This window comes from Poeciliopsis prolifica, unplaced genomic scaffold (genome assembly GCF_027474105.1).
Source record: "Poeciliopsis prolifica strain line A6 unplaced genomic scaffold, Auburn_PproV2 SCAFFOLD008, whole genome shotgun sequence".
NCBI classification, from domain to species: Eukaryota; Metazoa; Chordata; class Actinopteri; order Cyprinodontiformes; family Poeciliidae; genus Poeciliopsis; species Poeciliopsis prolifica.
In genome coordinates, this window is record NW_026562383.1 from 15,596,803 (window position 1) to 15,613,738 (window position 16,936).

General features: G+C 38.0%; 2 protein-coding genes across 5 annotated transcripts in view; one reads left to right on the forward strand and one right to left on the reverse strand.

The window, feature by feature from the left end:
- Nucleotides 1–136: 136 nt before the first annotated feature.
- Nucleotides 137–12,670, reverse strand: abhd3 (abhydrolase domain containing 3, phospholipase). The gene is made up of 9 exons (XM_055033719.1): nucleotides 12,326–12,670; nucleotides 10,629–10,792; nucleotides 8,554–8,736; nucleotides 7,053–7,098; nucleotides 4,195–4,307; nucleotides 3,826–3,999; nucleotides 2,871–2,919; nucleotides 2,620–2,785; nucleotides 137–2,417 (listed from the first exon to the last, which is right to left on the reverse strand). The coding sequence occupies exons 1-9, from the start codon at nucleotides 12,485–12,487 to the stop codon at nucleotides 2,236–2,238; spliced, it is 1,239 nt and encodes a 412-aa protein (XP_054889694.1). The 5' UTR covers nucleotides 12,488–12,670; the 3' UTR covers nucleotides 137–2,235.
- A 2,732-nt stretch (nucleotides 12,671–15,402) lies between these two features.
- The window catches only part of mib1 (MIB E3 ubiquitin protein ligase 1), a 56,754-nt gene continuing 55,220 nt past the window's right edge, over nucleotides 15,403–16,936 (forward strand). For all 4 annotated transcript variants that reach the window (XM_055033699.1, XM_055033700.1, XM_055033701.1 and 1 more), the window contains exon 1: nucleotides 15,403–16,304. In XM_055033699.1, coding sequence (XP_054889674.1) covers nucleotides 16,076–16,304 — 229 coding nt within the window. In that variant the 5' untranslated portion in view covers nucleotides 15,403–16,075. The remainder of the gene's footprint in view (nucleotides 16,305–16,936) is intronic.

Below are 16,936 nucleotides of genomic sequence, written 5' to 3' on the forward strand. Positions count from 1 at the left end.
AAAAGAGAGGAAATTTGTAACTTTGTAATTGTGAATGATGCATGGATATTGTTTATATTCCACCACAGAAAGATTCCCACTCATATTGCAGAGAAAACACTTTCAGCAATCAAAAGCACAGGAAGCAGGAGGCAAATCGACCTAGACTTTGTTTAATAATTCAATAAATACAGCATAATACACTAATGATGATCATGTCGATACAGTAGTACTTATGCTATAGGCAGATTTTATATTTAAAATCTTATTGCTGCACAGTTTAAACAAGTGTTTTCTTGATGTCTGTTGTGTGCCGTACAAAATCAAATGCAGCATAAATGAAAAAGAAAAAAACAAACTTGCCTTCAATGCTACAGTTACAGGACGTGATGATGAAGAAACACGTGCTAATTTTGCCAAACAACTGAAGAGTAAAATTCAACTGGAATTTTGTAGTCAATTTGTTTTCATGCATTTTCTTACTGAAATTCTGGCCTCTAGTCATAATTGTTCAGTTCCCCCATGCCAACTCATTAATGGCAGCCAGTCCGTTGATCATTGTTGGCAAAGTGGGGCAAAAATGACTGGAAACAATACAAGCTACACATGCTGTAAAGCAGCAAACACCACTTCAGACAGCCAATGTGAAAACCACATCCTCACATTTTACTTCATTTAACTCAGGCTGTATAAAGCGTCCGTAGAGTCACAGAAATAACCATTTTCACAAAATAAACTTCATGGCATTCGCACTCTGCTCTGTTGAGCCTTTAGGATTTTCACTGTCATGGCTCTGATGAAATAAGTGCCTTACGTTAGACAGTTAGAGGCATGATAGTACCAACTAAATACTGCAACTTTACATTCCGCATCATGGATCAAATTTTCTCCATATTCTCCATTTGTAAAACTATTTGGTGTGCGTGAAACTAAAAAAACTTGAAATAAAAGTGCATGTAGAATATCCACAGATGAAACAAAATCACATCAGTAGATTGTCATTGTCAGAGGTACACTGCATGTTTTTTTTTTTTTAAATGTGAAGCTACAGCCAGCTGTCAATTAGCCTGCAAACTGAAAGCAAAGGGTTAACTCTCCTTGGTCTCTTTGGGTTTAAACATGTGTCTTTTATCATAATCTTTACAGAAAACGTGTAACAGAACCTAAAAAACAAACAAACAAAAAAAGGAACGGAATAGAAAGATCAAGGTACAGAAATGGCTCCAAAATTGTATCAATTAAAAACATTTTTAGCTTTTGGACTTTTTCCAGAACAATCTGTACCCTTCAGTTTATATATAGTTCTAATATGCCAAAATATTAAGAAAAAACCCCACAAAGAAATGAATGTGCATGGACCGAGATAAAACAGGTGGAGTCACAGGATATATTTAGAAAAACAATTTTTTTAAAATTTATTTTAACTCTCATAAAAAAAAAAAAACTGTTTTTTTTCTGAACTAACGTTGATGCTTTCAGTCCTCATAGCTAAATGTCTCCCAACAGCAACTTCACATTTAATAGGACATGGAATCAACTTTCTGACCTCTCTGAAAGAAAGCACACAAGCATAATACACGCCTCCAGTTAGAACTCAAAAGAAACAACATTATGTTCTGTTAACAGCTAATTAACATCTACTTTTAAAAGGTGGAGTACGATGCAAAACAAAGGAGAACATGTTGATAAAAATGACATTTCACAAGAAACGGTTGGAATGAGACAGAAAAATAAATAAAATCCCTGAGGGCTACAATCCTACTGATGTAAGTGCTAAAAACTACGTAAGGTTACATAAGTGAAACAGTACTAGAGTTAACTTGATGGGCAAAAAAATAAATAGCACAGGGTTACCACCATATTCTTAGGTTGAGCAATATAAGAAATATTAAATCTTTTCAGCACTGACATGAGCAGCTACGCCTAAAAATGATCTGAATGTCAAATGCAGCAGAAGTACTGCATTTAATAATATGCCCTTTAAATAAGAAAAAATTATGTTGTTTTTTTTTTTTTTTGCTTGTGGCAGTGGGAGGAATAGAACAAATCAATGTAAGGCAAAGATAGCATCAAGACAAGGCAAGGAAGCATACAAAAATAAAGATGAATAACATTTGGTGTTAAGGAAGGAAGGAATTATAGAGAGCTGGGAATGAACAATAAAAAGGGTGAAAATGGAAGAAGAAAACGATGGAACGTAGTGGAAAAAACATGGAGGACAATGATAAAACGAGAGGACCACTCTAAATTGTCTTATCAGGAGAGGTCTTTAAGTCGGCCGCCTTCTTCAATGACGGCCTTTGCGAACTGCTTGAAGACTCGGTCCATATAAGTGCTCTGTCGTGGCCACAGACCCTCCAGGAAGCCAATGTGGCCTCCATGGCAGGTTATAAGCAAGGCCAAGTTAGGGTTCTGCTTCACTGCATCCACTGGAATGGCTGCAAACAGTTACAATGGATTCAATTCCCTCTTTTCTGTGGTTCCACATGATGTGATTCTACCAGTTTCAGTTCATGTGAGTCTGATTAACACAATTGCCATTGTTGGGATGTTGGGTAATGCTACCATCAGGTGCATATCACACCTACACCAACCCATATCTATTTATGTGTAATCGCGCAATCAACTATTGTAGCTCACCGTGTGATGGAGAAAAGACGTCATCAGCAGCGTTCAGACACAGCATTGGCACCTGCACAGATTTCAGCTTGTGCACAGGACTGGCATCGCGGTAGTAGTCGTCGTTAGTAGGATATCCGAACATGATGGAGGTGAACCTCTCATCAAACTCTCGGATAGTCTTTGCCTGTACAAAGCCAGTAAAACTACTCAGTTTGGCCTTTGTTTCAGAAATGGCTCCAAATGATTTAACATGACAGACATGGTCCTACCTTCATGACATGGTCAATGTCGTAGCACTTTTCAAGCACCGGTCTGTGTCTGCAGGGAGGAACATCAGTCATACTGTCACTACCTCCACCGAGCTAATACCAGTTTTATCTAAAAGTTACAAAATGATTCTAAGTTCATTTTACACCAAAGACAAGATTAAATGGGTTTATTTCATAGAAAAATGGCAAAAAGTCTGATAATTGTTTAAGATATTTTTTATTCCTTCATGTTGAAACATGTTAAAATTGGGAAAACAAAGACAAAATCTCTCCAATTAAATTTGTGAACATAAATGTAAGAGGACTAAGCAGGGAGTTTATGGAGCAAAAAACCGTCAACACTGTCAGAAATTTGTGATAAAAATTCAGAAGTGGAATAGAAAGGATGTCTGTGGAGACATTTCTGACATGTTGGGAGTCACCGTTTTTCCTTTGCCTTAGCTGTTCTTACTTTGACTGAACCAACCTTGCTTCTGTCGATCTTCAGACCAGTTAGATCTTCTTCTTCTTAATGGCAGTTGGCAATAAACATTTAAATGCATTACCGCCACCTACTGGAGGTCCATTTTCTCATCTGCATCCTGTTAGTAATTAGCCACCTGTTCATTGTTAATAATCAAGCTTCTCTGTTTTAAAAGCTCCACTCACTCATCTACCTGGTCACCATTTGTCCCTGCTCCCGGTGTCCTTCTTGTTACTTTAAGTAATTTTTTGTTGAATAATTTTTTCCCCCATGAACCTATTTACCATCTACTCACTCTAATCACAACAATGCCACAATTATGGCTGTAAATGATTTGCAGGGTCAGTTAATGTTTTTCAGAGGTTAGTATAATATGTAATATTTTTTATACAGCCAAACATTTGAAAATGCTTGTTTGTGAGAGTATTTTGGGAGCAGCATTTCTGCAGCGTGTTAATGGCTTGTGTTAATCCTGCTCTGGCCCCGACTGACCTGTGCACAGAAGCTTGTAGGCAGCTGGTGAGGTAGGAGTTGAAGAGGAAACGGTCTAGGGGTTTTTCCAGTGATGCGGTGCACTCAAACACATCCCAGCCTGCTGAGAAGACTATGACCCCTTTCAGGCAGGTTTTCCGGCCCTTACGACCCAAATAGTTGGCCAGCATCATCCTGGATGTAGAAAGAGTGAGATCTGAAGGAAAACAGGGATTCTATTTCAAACCAATCCCTCAATTTATGGGATTAGTGATTAGCATTGCCACGCAGCACTAAACACTGAGACAAACAATTTAAAGCACTAAAGTGTCCAAAAATCATCACTGGAACAGTTTTTTCCTTTCTACCAGTGTTTAAATGTTTTTTTACCCTCCCATGGATACACCAGCAGCCATCATTGGAGCCACTTCATAGGTTTTCTGGATGTGATCAATAACAGTCTCCAGATCTTCTGTGTTAGCAGCGCAGTAGGTCCTCGGGGTCTGGAATGGACAGAAAGGTGACCGAGTCAAAGGTCTGCTTCTCCATCTGCAGGACAAACATTCCAGAGATCTAAGAAAAACGATCTAAGGAAGAAGGATCCAAAACAAAAGGCAATATTCTGATAAACCTGGTAAGAGGCTGTAAAAGACTTTAAATTGGAGCAGAATTTTCTATTTAGGCAGGGCAAAGACCCCAGACATACAGCCACAGATACAAGATATATATTTCCAGAAAGGAATGGGCATAAAATTTGCTCTCTCGTTGTGAATGGGGCTGGTAGAAAGACTTATAGTTGTGACTGCAGCTAAGTGTGGTTCTACAAAGTACTGATTCATGTACTTGTAGAACATGAGTCTACAAGTACATGATCTTTTTGGACTTTTCTTTCATCGGGCAAGTAGAGCAATACCAACACAACAGAATATTTTACTATTGAACACTTTAGTGTTTTATAGCTGTTGGACCTGCTCTTCTCTCATTAGAGCTATGAAGTAGATAAGGGATATATTTTTAAGAGCTGCTCCAGTTCTTTCATTTCTTGTTTGTTACTCAAATAATCACTGACTGCCGTCAGCTTCAATTGCTCCATTAATATAGCTAACAGTCATGTCATGCTGAACTTGATGGCTGCTGGCAAGTTGCACGCGCTCCAAGCCACAGCTTTAACAAATGCTCAAGTCTGATTAGAATCTCAGCAGCTTTCCTCGTTTGAAAACATCACATAACAAGCTCTGTTTTCAAACAGCATCAACTGAGATGAGAAAAAAAAAAATCCAGACTCGTCAGTTGCAAGTACAAGCACTTTTCCTTAGCTGTGCATGAATATGTTACACTGGAGATTCACTATGAGGACTCAGGGGCAGAGAAACAGCTAGTTTAATATTTATCCTACGAAAATACATTTGTGTCTCTCAATTTTTAATATGAAAGGAACTATAAAAAAAAAAACCTGGAGTTTTTAAGCTTTGCCAGCACAGAAATGTGCTGGCAAAGCTTAAAACTCCAGGTTTTTTTTCCTTTAGCCTTTCAAATTTTGCTTGTTGCATGTCCAGTTCTTTTTGCTGATTAAGTCCTCAAGGGAAATATATAGCAGAGAATTTACTAAACTAAAATATGTGAAGATCTGTGTAGAAATTTCCTCATGTTTATGTTTTTCTCAGCATGTGACACATCTCAAAGCAGACCCAAAACAGAAAGCTGATTTTCCACTATGTATAAGTAAGCAGATTATATGTTTTAGCTCTTACATCTCTTATTTATAATGACTTTTATGAATGACTTTTATCACCAATATTAACAAATTTCAGCCATTATCATTTAGTTGAAAGCTACATAAGAATAACTGTGTCCTCTGAAAAAAAGTAGTTCAGCCCCCCAAACAGTGCTATCAGTGAGAGCTGGTTACTTAATATTTAAAACCAGCCAGTTGGCTGATGGTGTCCATTTAACAAGGACACTTTCTCAGGATGCTGTTCAGCTTTTAAAGGCCTCCGCAATTAGAATTCAAGGAGAGACCTGTGGCTTTTCCTCCACTACTATTTTTCTTCTTAACTCTTAAAATGATTAGGAACTGATAAAATAACTCATCAAGAACAATCGAATACATGCAGTATAGTTCCTTTCAAGCAGTCAGTGGCAGGAGAGCAATAAATTCAAATGACATCTACCAAATCTGATAAGAAGTATACTCAAATATCCGGCCAGAGTTAATTGAAATATTAAAATACTATAAATACAATTTTAAAATTTACTGCAACTTTAAGGACAATCTAAATATAACAACTAAATACTTAATGCAACCGTATAATCTTTAGCACCATACAATCCTTTATAAAATGGGTATTTGTGGAAGGAAAATCCTGAACACAGTGAGTCATTCAGAACTACTGGCCATATCAAACAATAGGGAGCTTTCATTGTGACTGTACACACTCACAGCTGGACCAAGACTATTTCAATTCCATAGTCTTTAGCACAAATACCAACTGAAGCAAAGGAGAACATTCCTCCTTTCCCACTACTTGATCCAGTTCCAAGGTAACAGGGTCCAACTCCTTTTTTGTGTATAAATACAGCTGAGTCAACAACATTCTAGACAAACTGCAGTACAACAGTTTGAGCCACAGCACATCAACCTCTATGACACTGGGTCCATTATTTGATTATTTTTCCAATGTCTGAATCCTGAAAGCGAATTAAAAAATACAATCAAGCAGAACCATAAAAATCCTATCAGCTGATTCTGATTTATGACCACAAAGAGCAATCTTTGACCCTCTGTAGGTAATATAAATACAACTGAGGTTTAGCTGGGAACCCAGTCCAGTTGCAATTTGACAAGATCACCAAGATGTCGCCACTCTACTGCAAGAATTTGCACACGAACAGTTAATGTGCTATCCAACTCAGGCTTTGTTTTGTCGGCTAAATATATCTTCAGTGTAAAAGTTCAGATGAAGCCAGGTGTCAGAGTGCTCAGCGCTGCTATTTTTCTAAGGATCTTCATTAAAATAAAGTAAGTCTCTTCATCCCTGCTGTGAAACTGTGCTGTCTGTGCTCAGCATTTGCAGTCTTCCTGTGAACTCTCTTACATCTAGAGACACTGACACAGAAAACTAAACCACACCAGTTTCACCATAATGCCCTGTAATGCATCTGCATTATGGGTAATAAGCCAAGGAAGTAAAAAATTGCTTTAATTCTGAATGAGATGTTGAAAATCAAAACACCTCATGACCTCTTACCAGCAGTGTTTCACCAGAAACCCCTCTGTTGTTGAATACCACACATCTGTAATACAAAGAGAAAAACAAGAAATAGCTTCATGAATCTTTGTGGTTTCAGCTTCCTCATAAATTGTACATGATCAGACTATCATAAATGTTATCAATATACAAATGAACTCATCTTTATTTACTCAGTAAATTCAAACATTTCATTATAGAGCTAGCAGCTCCGGTAGCATGTCTAAACATAAATGGTTTTTTATTGAGAAGTGTTGACCATGAGATGTCACTCTTTGATAAAATTCTCTAACATTGAACTTTATTGACAACTTTATTGTCACATCTCCTATGTTTCTCCCTGAGGTGTGTGGTTGGAGAATAAATTCTGGTCTTTGTCCAGCACCTAATTTGTCACAATTACAGTTGTTTTAACCATTGTAACACTGCTCAGGGTTTATATATGAGCTTGCTCAGATGAGTTGCTATATTCTTACAGACATGTCCTGACTTATGAGGGTCAACGCCTATTTTGTTATTACTTAAAACTGCATGTTCTCTTGTCTTTCCCCCTTTGAAGAATTTGCAAAAGACAATTTTGGCAAGAACTGTGTAAAAAGAGATTGGAAGTTCTAAAGTATTTCTTCCTAGGTTATAGAATTAGAATTTATAGACATTAACCACGTTTGCATCTCTTTATAATGGGAAAAACCATCAACTTTTAAAAGGAAAGCATCATTTGAATCAATTATTTTATAGAAATAAAATAAAAATCCATTCTGAATATGATGAGCTCAGACAAAGGGTCCAGCTGTGCAAAAAAGCATGTACTACAAATTAAAACATTAGCATCTCTCCTCCCTACATTTCCCTAGTCAAATATCATGCGTCAGAGTCAGCCCTGCTGTTTTTCAACAGTGTAAGTCAGCAGCATTTGTGAAGCTACACAGCACGTTGGGAAGGAGGAGGCGGGGCAGCGACGGAGGGGCGCTTAAACACACTCTGCAGCACAGACACGGAAGCTGGCCGGAGCTAAGCTGCAAAGCTTGTACAGGGATAAGCTGTAATTAATTAAGCTACACGGACAACCGTGAGGGGTAGAAGATGCTGAGTGCGCCGGCTCTCTTCCTCCATGTCATCCCAAAGCCAGTGAAAGAATGAGTGCAGGGAACACAGAGACAAGCTGTTGGAGATGGGAAGAAAACAAAGTGAAGATAAAAACTGCATCCCTATGCAACTCTTCAAGCTCCTGCAACGTTTGGCTATTTACAAGAAAAGCTTTAGAAAGGCCTGACCTGCCCACTTTGCTACTGCACTTTACCTAAAGTAGCACCAGATCCTGTTTCTGATTAATGCATTTAAAAATCGAGAAGAAATCAAGAAAAACTGCATGGAAATGTTGAAAGCCAGCAGAATATTCAGGCTAGAGAGCAGATGATTTAACAGCAGCCCGTGATTCAGTGTCTTTGAATCTCTGCTCAGCACTGGACCGCAGCCAGCGCGTTTGGCCAAGACCACCCACCTATAACCTAGATCCCGGCTCTGCTGGACCATGTGCAAGATGTAGGATTCTCGACTGGTGCCGGTCAGGCCGGGAAGAAGCAGGACTGTGGGCCTGGTGGTGGGGTCAGGATAAAAGAGGCTGTCATCGTTGTCAAACCAATCCACAGATATCTGTCCTCCATCTGCTGCCTTGATTAGCTCGCTGCAGAGACGAGAGAGAAGCAACTCAGCATAATGGCTCTTCCTGCAAGAGACCTTGCATCAGCATTTGTATGTATCAGCATCTTTCGTCCACTAATATACAAACTTCTCATTTCAAACTATTTTCCAGACTAATTTGGAGAGTACTCAGTCACATTTAAGTCAAATTTAAGGTGTAAATACAAAACAAAACAGGGACCAGATGGATGGATGGATGGATGGGTAAAAAGATGAACTGATAATTGATACAACTCTCAGACATTGAAGAATAAAGTTGGGAAAAATATATTTTCTGTACTCGTTTTCACTTCCTGATTGTTTAGGGAAACTGAAGCATGCCCACAACACACAAACAATGGTGATGGAAAATTGTGCAAATTAGTGGAAAAGTGGTGATTAACTCCATCCTCTGCACAATCTAAGCTTTCAGACGAGTTCCAGGTAAACTGATTACTTCATTATATCCATTCCAGAGCCAACAGTCAGAGGGGAATTGGATATATGAGCAGTGCGCTCACTTACAGCTGCCTTATTTGTCTCATGAACATCTTTTCAGTGGACTTTGCAACACGTGGCCAGTTCAGATAAAGAGCAGGACAATGCACCATTAGCTTCTTATGGCCACTCAGTTACTGCACTTTACAGCTGTAGCCTGGAATGAGGATCTAGTCTTTTAAGACACTGCAGTGGACATAAAACCATGCAGTGCTGCCAGTGAAAAACTTGGCCAACCTTTGGGGGAGGCATCGGCATGAAATTACAGAACCTGTCCTGAAATATAAACCTGAGGCAAGACTTTAAAGTGAAGAAGGATTGACACAGAAACCTGCACACATATTGGGAGGAGGTGCATCACTAATCCTCCCATCAGAAAACAAGGAGAGTGAAATTTCAGCCAGAAAGCTTACTACAAATAGGATGGATTTCACATTGGCCGTCTTTGGGTCAACCTTGGATAATTTCATTAAAGTCCGGGGAGGTTGTCCAGCTGTTTCCAGAGGGAATTTTCTAAGTACAGCAAATGTGACCATTGTTCTTACCCAGCTTGATATCAGAGATCTGCACTAGTATGACTACATACCTTGGGCACTGAGGGAATACCAGTCACCTTGACAAAAAAAGAGCATCAAAGTACAGGCAGTGTGAATGTCCTTGGGACCGACTGCAGTGGAGGTTACATTTAAAATAGAAAGTAAAATTTACAATTAAATCAACAGTCACTGCCAAGTGTATTTCTTTTTGCCAGAATGTAAAACCTAAACGGCCATATTAGATCAAAATAACACCAATTCAAAAATACTTGAATTAAATCTTGATCAAACACAGATTCAACCGGGATTAAGTTACTCTACACAAAATGCTGTGCAGATTTATGAGTCCCTAAATCCATCCTTTAAAGCAGTAAAATGTGATTTTCTTTCTTTTTTCTGACCAATCTCAAGCATTACCTTTATACAAAACATATGACACTTTTTAAACTTGACACTTAAGACTCCATATGTCATAATTGGACTGTCACATATCACCACAAAGATGAACTAGAGCAGAATAAATTTCACACAAATATGCTTTATATTGCAAGTATAGAAAATCCACCTTGACGTAGGCAAACAAAAATAACACATTTAAATACATTTTAAATAAATCACATGTCATCAATTTTCCATAAATTACAGAATGGTTTTCCTTTAACACAAATTAAACTGTCTCTAACTCTTACATTCAGCTGGGTTTTGATTTCAGCTTTCACAAGAAACAATATCAGCAGGTAAAGTGAACAAAATTAGAGCACAAGATTTGTTGCAGACCTGAAACATTTAAGTCCAAAAACTGAAAATACATTCACAGCCAAAAAATTCTGTGGCACACAATTTATAACGGAGAAGAACTTACTTTCTATAGACAACACCAGGTTTGGCTGTAACAAAAGGTCTCAGCAGAGTTTGAATGCGACTCTCCCAGCACCAAAATGTGGGGTAGTAAGTCTCTGACACGACTGGACATTGCTCCTTTAGAAACTGGTAGAACTTCTTACCGCCAGAAATAAGTTGAGGTTTCTGTAAAATAAAAGGGAATAGTTTTGCTGTATAACAAAAATATCATTTTATTTTTAAGATAATGTAATAAGGATAAAAAGATGAATTTATAGAATCTCAAATCCAAGCTGACTATACAAAACACGGTATGAAACGGACCACGGTAAAAGCATTAATAATGATAACAATCATTAAAACTCACATGTGTAAACTTATATGTAGTTATTTTAAATTGAGAAAACCATTAGTAAAACCCCAAAATAAACTTTTAATGTAAAGTAATGTCAGTTAAATGACCCTGAGAAGTTAAGTTTCCTTAAATTTACTTGTAAACTGTTGACCGTGTTCCATGACTTTGTATTTTTGTGTTTTTATGATGTAAAGCACTTGTTGCTGGAAGGTAAAATTTGATTTGATTTGATAATTCAAGCAACATTATCAGCTTAAATAATAATGTTATTTTATTCAGTTTAAAAAGTTGCTTAAACTGTTCAAAAAATTATTTTAAAAAAGCTCGAGACAATAAATTTACTTAATAATACAGCAATAAAAGATTAAATGAAAAAGATCATTTTGAGGTGTCACGCCTCCCTGATTGACTGATTTTAGTTGCTTTGCTTCTAGTCTGTTCTAGAATTTCCTCAGTTCGGGACGAGCCTACTTCTTGTTGTCAGATAGGTTCAGTTTAGTGATTGAATGATTCAACAGGTAAGGCTGTAATACGATCTAGTCTAAAAATCTGGTTAATCGCATTTTTATTTATTTCATAAAATAACAACGGGGAGCGGGATTTTTATTGGACAGCTTTTTTTGATCATTTTTTATTTACTTGGGTTACCTATCATTTTAAAATCTCCCATCACTGATTATTTGAATGAGACTGTAAACACACAAAAAAAGAGATGTTAGGGAGAAATACTTTTAGTGATGTACTAGGATTAAATGAGATGATGTGTCTTTTATGATCCATAATCATATTGCTACACTTCGATTTAAATACCCATAGATTATTGGAAAAGCCACTAATATCAGTTTTAAGCAATTTTACAATTAAACTCTAAATGCATCATTTACCAGCTACATTTCAACCCACTATTACACAATACGCATGCACGTTTATTATTATCCTAAAGGTCATGTGTAACAGATTATTATGACTATTGCATGAAATCTATAATGTGAGTATCCATAGCTTGCCGGGTCAATGCAACAGCATGTGTTACATAAAACCCTTGAAGCAGAGTGAGCGTTGTCGACACAGCAGTGGTTTCCAGCGAAAAGTCGGCCTTTCTCGGCTAGTCTCGCCATCGATCAGTCATTATTGAGGAGCTAATACATATATGTTCAACGAGTTTATGAACAAGGAAAATGCATTTTGTCTTTTTCGGCGCCACATGTGCAGTTCCCGGCAGAAACTGCGGTCAGTGAACGCATCACTCGGCTTTCATCCCTCGCCTCCGAAGGATGCTCCTCAAGGATAAATCCACATCTGCTACCCACACCTTAACACACGCAAGCTGTTTGACGTGAGAAGCCGCGCTAACATCGACTTACCTTGGCTACCGAAATTAAATAATAGCAGGTGTAAGCTGCGCTGAAGCCGAGTACCAGAGACAACCCCACTCCCGAACCGAACAGCCCAACTTTCACTTGATTTTCCAAATAATGTGAAAGGTCCCTTGTCAGAATGTTGAAATTCAAGTCCAGCGAGATCATTGCAAGGTTGCTCTTGTCTTTTTCGGAGCAAGGACAGCGGCCAGCTCAGTTGGGATTCAGCTGCGTCTGCCTGCGAGCCAACTGTGAAGGAGACGGTCAAGGGGAGCAGTGGAGGGGTGGAATATATGGACAAGCGAGAGGTGGCGCTCTTTGACCGACCAGCCATACACCACTGACAAGATTTGCTCTGTCTCCCCCTGCAGGCCACAAAGTGAGGGTGCAAATGTTCAAATTGATCTGATTGTGATTGTTATAATATAAATGTAATATAATTTATACCGTTAATATTTTATATTGACGTTACTTCAAAAATATGTGACATACTTCCAGAATGTGACAGTTACAAATTATTATTGTGTGATTCTGTAGTTTTAATGGTTTTCCTCTAAATAGCAAAAGAAAAAGACCATTTTGATTTTAAACTATTATTTAAACTATTATTTAGACACTTTACTTAAGAAGTGTCTGTTTAAGGCACCACTACGTTGAAAAGTAATTGCACATGGTTTGCTTGGATAAACAATCAAAAGTCATTATCTCCACTTTCCAAGTGAGACTTGGGAGACTTCCCACACAGCGAGAACAAATAAGATATGCAGGTCTCTATACAGCGCATATAAATATCATGTTTCAACTGTAGTCTTTGATTTGATAACTCACACTTATGACTCTGTTTATCCATAGATTTTCAACCATAGCCCCTGTGGCCTGAATACCAAATGAGTCAGAAATATGACTGAGAGTGAGAATTCTGGCTTTATGTGGAATTTAGGTTAAATATTCCTAAGAAATATTTTTGATTTTGAAAGTGAAAATGAATAAATAAATGAATCGATTAAATATAGTGGTAGGACACAGTTAAAACTGATGACACAGCGAGTAATGCCCCTGTGTTTGCAGGCTCACAAGGGAGCCAAATGCTCCAGCTTCAGCGAGTGGTAATCCACTGTAATTTAATTAACAGAGTGCGTGTTGAAATCCAAAGGGCCTTGAGGCAACATTACAACAGGGGCTGGGTTGTCTTGTGCCGAAACCTTAGAAGTTAACTGTGCATAGAAGATACAATGTAATGAGAAGTTTTATATATTCCTCTCAGATAAAGTCTAAGTATTTCACTCAACATATTAGTTGTTTTATTTGCTTATTATTATAATTTTATAATCAAATTCGTATTTATGACTTTCAGTCAGAGCCTGCCCAAGATTAGGGGGCCCAAAGAAAAAACTGACTTGGGGATGTTTTGAGTTAAGCCCTGTTACAGTCATTGACCTCTTGGGGTTCTTTTCATGAGAAAGCTCTCTCTTTGTGTTTCAGTTCTGCCTGGCTGCCACAGGTGCAATGCGTTGGACCTCGTCAGCCACCCCATAAAGAGCTTCATGCCAGAAATGTCAGGTCTCTTTTACCCTGGGCCTTGATCTGAAGTGATCTTGGCTGGTGACTGTTTATGGGGACTGAAATGATTTTGCTGTGAGCATATTGTGAAGAATCATGTGTCTAACTAAAGTATCGTGTTTCTATTCACAGCTAACACAGTGTTAGCTGTTAACTGTTTTCTCCTGTTTGTGGTTAGCCAGGGATTTCAGGTTTTGTACCTTTTTCAGTTCTCCTCGAGGAAGTGTTTTTATTTATTTATTATTCTATAGTTAAAAAGGGAACCTCAATTACAATTCAGGTAATTGAGGTTTTACCTGAACTGTAATATAAACTTTCTTCTGCTACTGACATCAACTGTTTAGATTACTGATTTTTGTGTTACACCCAGTGCCAGAATTTGCCCCCAGTGGTCTTGGGGAGGGGTTGTAACAACCCCATCACCAACAAGCCATCAGTGGATCACAAAGATTTACATCTTCATTTGCTTGACTTAGTTGAATGTTAGCACTGCTTAATTTGACTCACACAAAGGGTTTCTTTTAGTTACATTTGACCTCTGGTATATTAAAAGAGAAGTAAATACAACTTGGAGGCAAGTTTAGTCTTCTGACTGACTTATTTAGTCTGGGAGTTATTTTCAATAAAAATATCATAGTCTGCAAGGAAAGAGAAAGTTTAATTGGCTGATTTGAAGCAACTAAAGGATATTTCATTTTTAGTGAACATAAAAGTTCAACTGGCAAAAGCACTTAGTGAGAGAAAGCATTTGGGCACCTCTGAATAGCTGAAGGGGAGATTCAAGAATTTCTCAAACATGCATGAAAGTAACATTCAAAGCATTTTTGATGAGGGAATAACATGCTGTTAAAACTAAAAATGTTAATTTGACATAATACCCTTCTTTAAGATTTTCATAAAAAACCTAATAGTCTAAGTTAACATGTTAAAGCATTTATGAAAATCCACAGGTTTATTACATAGAAAAATATATATGTTTTAGCCCTTGTGATATGTAGCACCATAATTTAAAAATACCATACTTTTATTTTAATTAGAATATCAGATCTTGGCAATGTTAAAGAACACGGGAGTTGAAGAAGACGTGTTACACAGCAGTTGGGGACCAGTTGTCACTAACTGGATGATGAAAGCACTTGAAATTTGAAAATGATGTTGAGGTAGCCTACAACGGATAAGCTTTGTTCCCCATGCCATGTAATCTTGAGAAGTGAGTCAAGTTACTCATAATGTTGTACACAGAAAAAAAAAAATCCATCTAAATTGTAAATGAATGTAGATATCTCGAAGTCACAGTGGAACCTTATGTTCTCTTTGCTAAAATAAAATTAAAAAAATTATTGGCGTGTCAGCTAGATTAGAACCGAAAAGAAGATTAATTTTATCCCTTTGTTATATTTTAAAATAGGCCCAGATACAATGATACTTTTGAACACGTATATGACACATAGTATATTATATTTACCACTGAATGGCATAATCACAGCTTGTAGCTGTGTTTCAAAGACATTCTTTATATTTCCACAACAACCGGGCGGTCTTCCGCTCGGCTCTCGTCTTCGTGCTTCGTCGTGCATCTCCGTAGCTAGTTGTTGCTCGTCTGAGGCTCGAACGATGATTGAGAATAATGGCGACGCGTACACTCTGACTTGATCCCATGGAGCAGGCTGGAGCACATAAAGGAGAACCCGTTGGATGTTTTTTGTGCACTTTTAAAAGTAACGATACGGATAAACAGCCACGAAATGAAGAACAGTCGCTCTCAGTAACGAGGAGCCAGGAGAAATTGTACTGTTAGCATTGCTATTTGTAGCATTGTGTTCGCTAGCTTGCTAAGTTGAAGAGGTGGCTTTAATGTGTGAACTGAAGGGGAGGTGAAAACTGAGTAGTTGTTTTCAAACTGAAGATATTCTTGCTGAATAGTGTTTTTGAATTGTTAAGATTTTCCTTCACACAGCAAGTATTGATTTGTAGATAACGTTAGCTTGTAGTTTTTGTAAAGGATCCACCAGGACCCTCCTTGGGTTAGCCAGCAGGTTAGCTTTTGTGGATTTTTTTTCTCTCTCCGGCTTCTTTCCTGTCTGGACTTGCTTTCACCTCACTTGGAAACTGTCTGCCTACCCAGTGCACTTAACAGCCCGATAACTCGCTAACGTGAAAAGAATTGTTCGTTTTTGTTGCGAGCTCTTTTCGTAAATGACCACCGGCAGGAACAACCGGGCGATGATGGAAGGAGTCGGAGCCAGAGTGGTCCGCGGACCCGACTGGAAGTGGGGGAAGCAGGACGGTGGAGAGGGACATGTCGGCACCGTCAGGAGTTTCGAAAGTCCAGAAGAAGTGGTCGTTGTTTGGGATAACGGGACTGCTGCCAACTACCGCTGCTCTGGAGCTTACGACATAAGAATTTTAGACAGTGCGCCAACAGGTAACTTTATTTGTTGCATTATTTTGGCTGAACTTCTGACGCTTCTGTGCAACAGTTGACTTATTGTTCAGTTGTGAATATAAGGACTATTCTTTAGCCTTCTCTTCAGTTAGCCTCCATTTCTGTGGCTGTAAATTGTAAACAAATAAACATGGCGGCAATTACTTGCATTGTGCGCGCATACACATTGTTTTGTTGCTGTTGAAAACTTGCTTTTTGTTTTCTCTTCTTTTACAAGACGCAGTTAATGAGTGGGTAGCTACTAATGTCTATATCAGAATATCGCTGAAGACTAGACTGAAAACTGGAGATTCACCTATCAGACTGTCCTTGCTGGTACTGTAGATAAAAAAAGAAAGAATGCTGTATCTTCTTTTGGTAGACGTAGTTGTTTGGAATCCAAATGAAATTGAAGGAATAGAAAAATTATTCATATTAATGCATCAAAGTTTAAAACTTTGATGCAAATGCATCAAAGTTTAAAACTTTGATGCATTTGATTTCTAGTCAACTAAAACAAGAACATCAAAGTTGTTCTAACTGTGATGCAAGCACTGAGGAAGCAGGACTTCGTTTTTGCTTTTACATTGCTTTTACTTTTACACCTCTGCTTATGTGTAAAAGAAAGTAAA

Coding starts and splice junctions, on each gene's coding strand:
- abhd3 (XM_055033719.1), bottom strand. CDS start 12,487: ATGATCTCGCTGGACTTGAATTTCAACATTCTGACAAGGGACCTTTCA. Junction 4,000..4,194: donor GCTGGTGTATCCATGGGAGG/GTAAAAAAACAT, acceptor TTCTACATCCAG/GATGATGCTGGCCAACTATT. Junction 2,418..2,619: donor CGTCTTTTCTCCATCACACG/GTGAGCTACAAT, acceptor AACTGTTTGCAG/CCATTCCAGTGGATGCAGTG.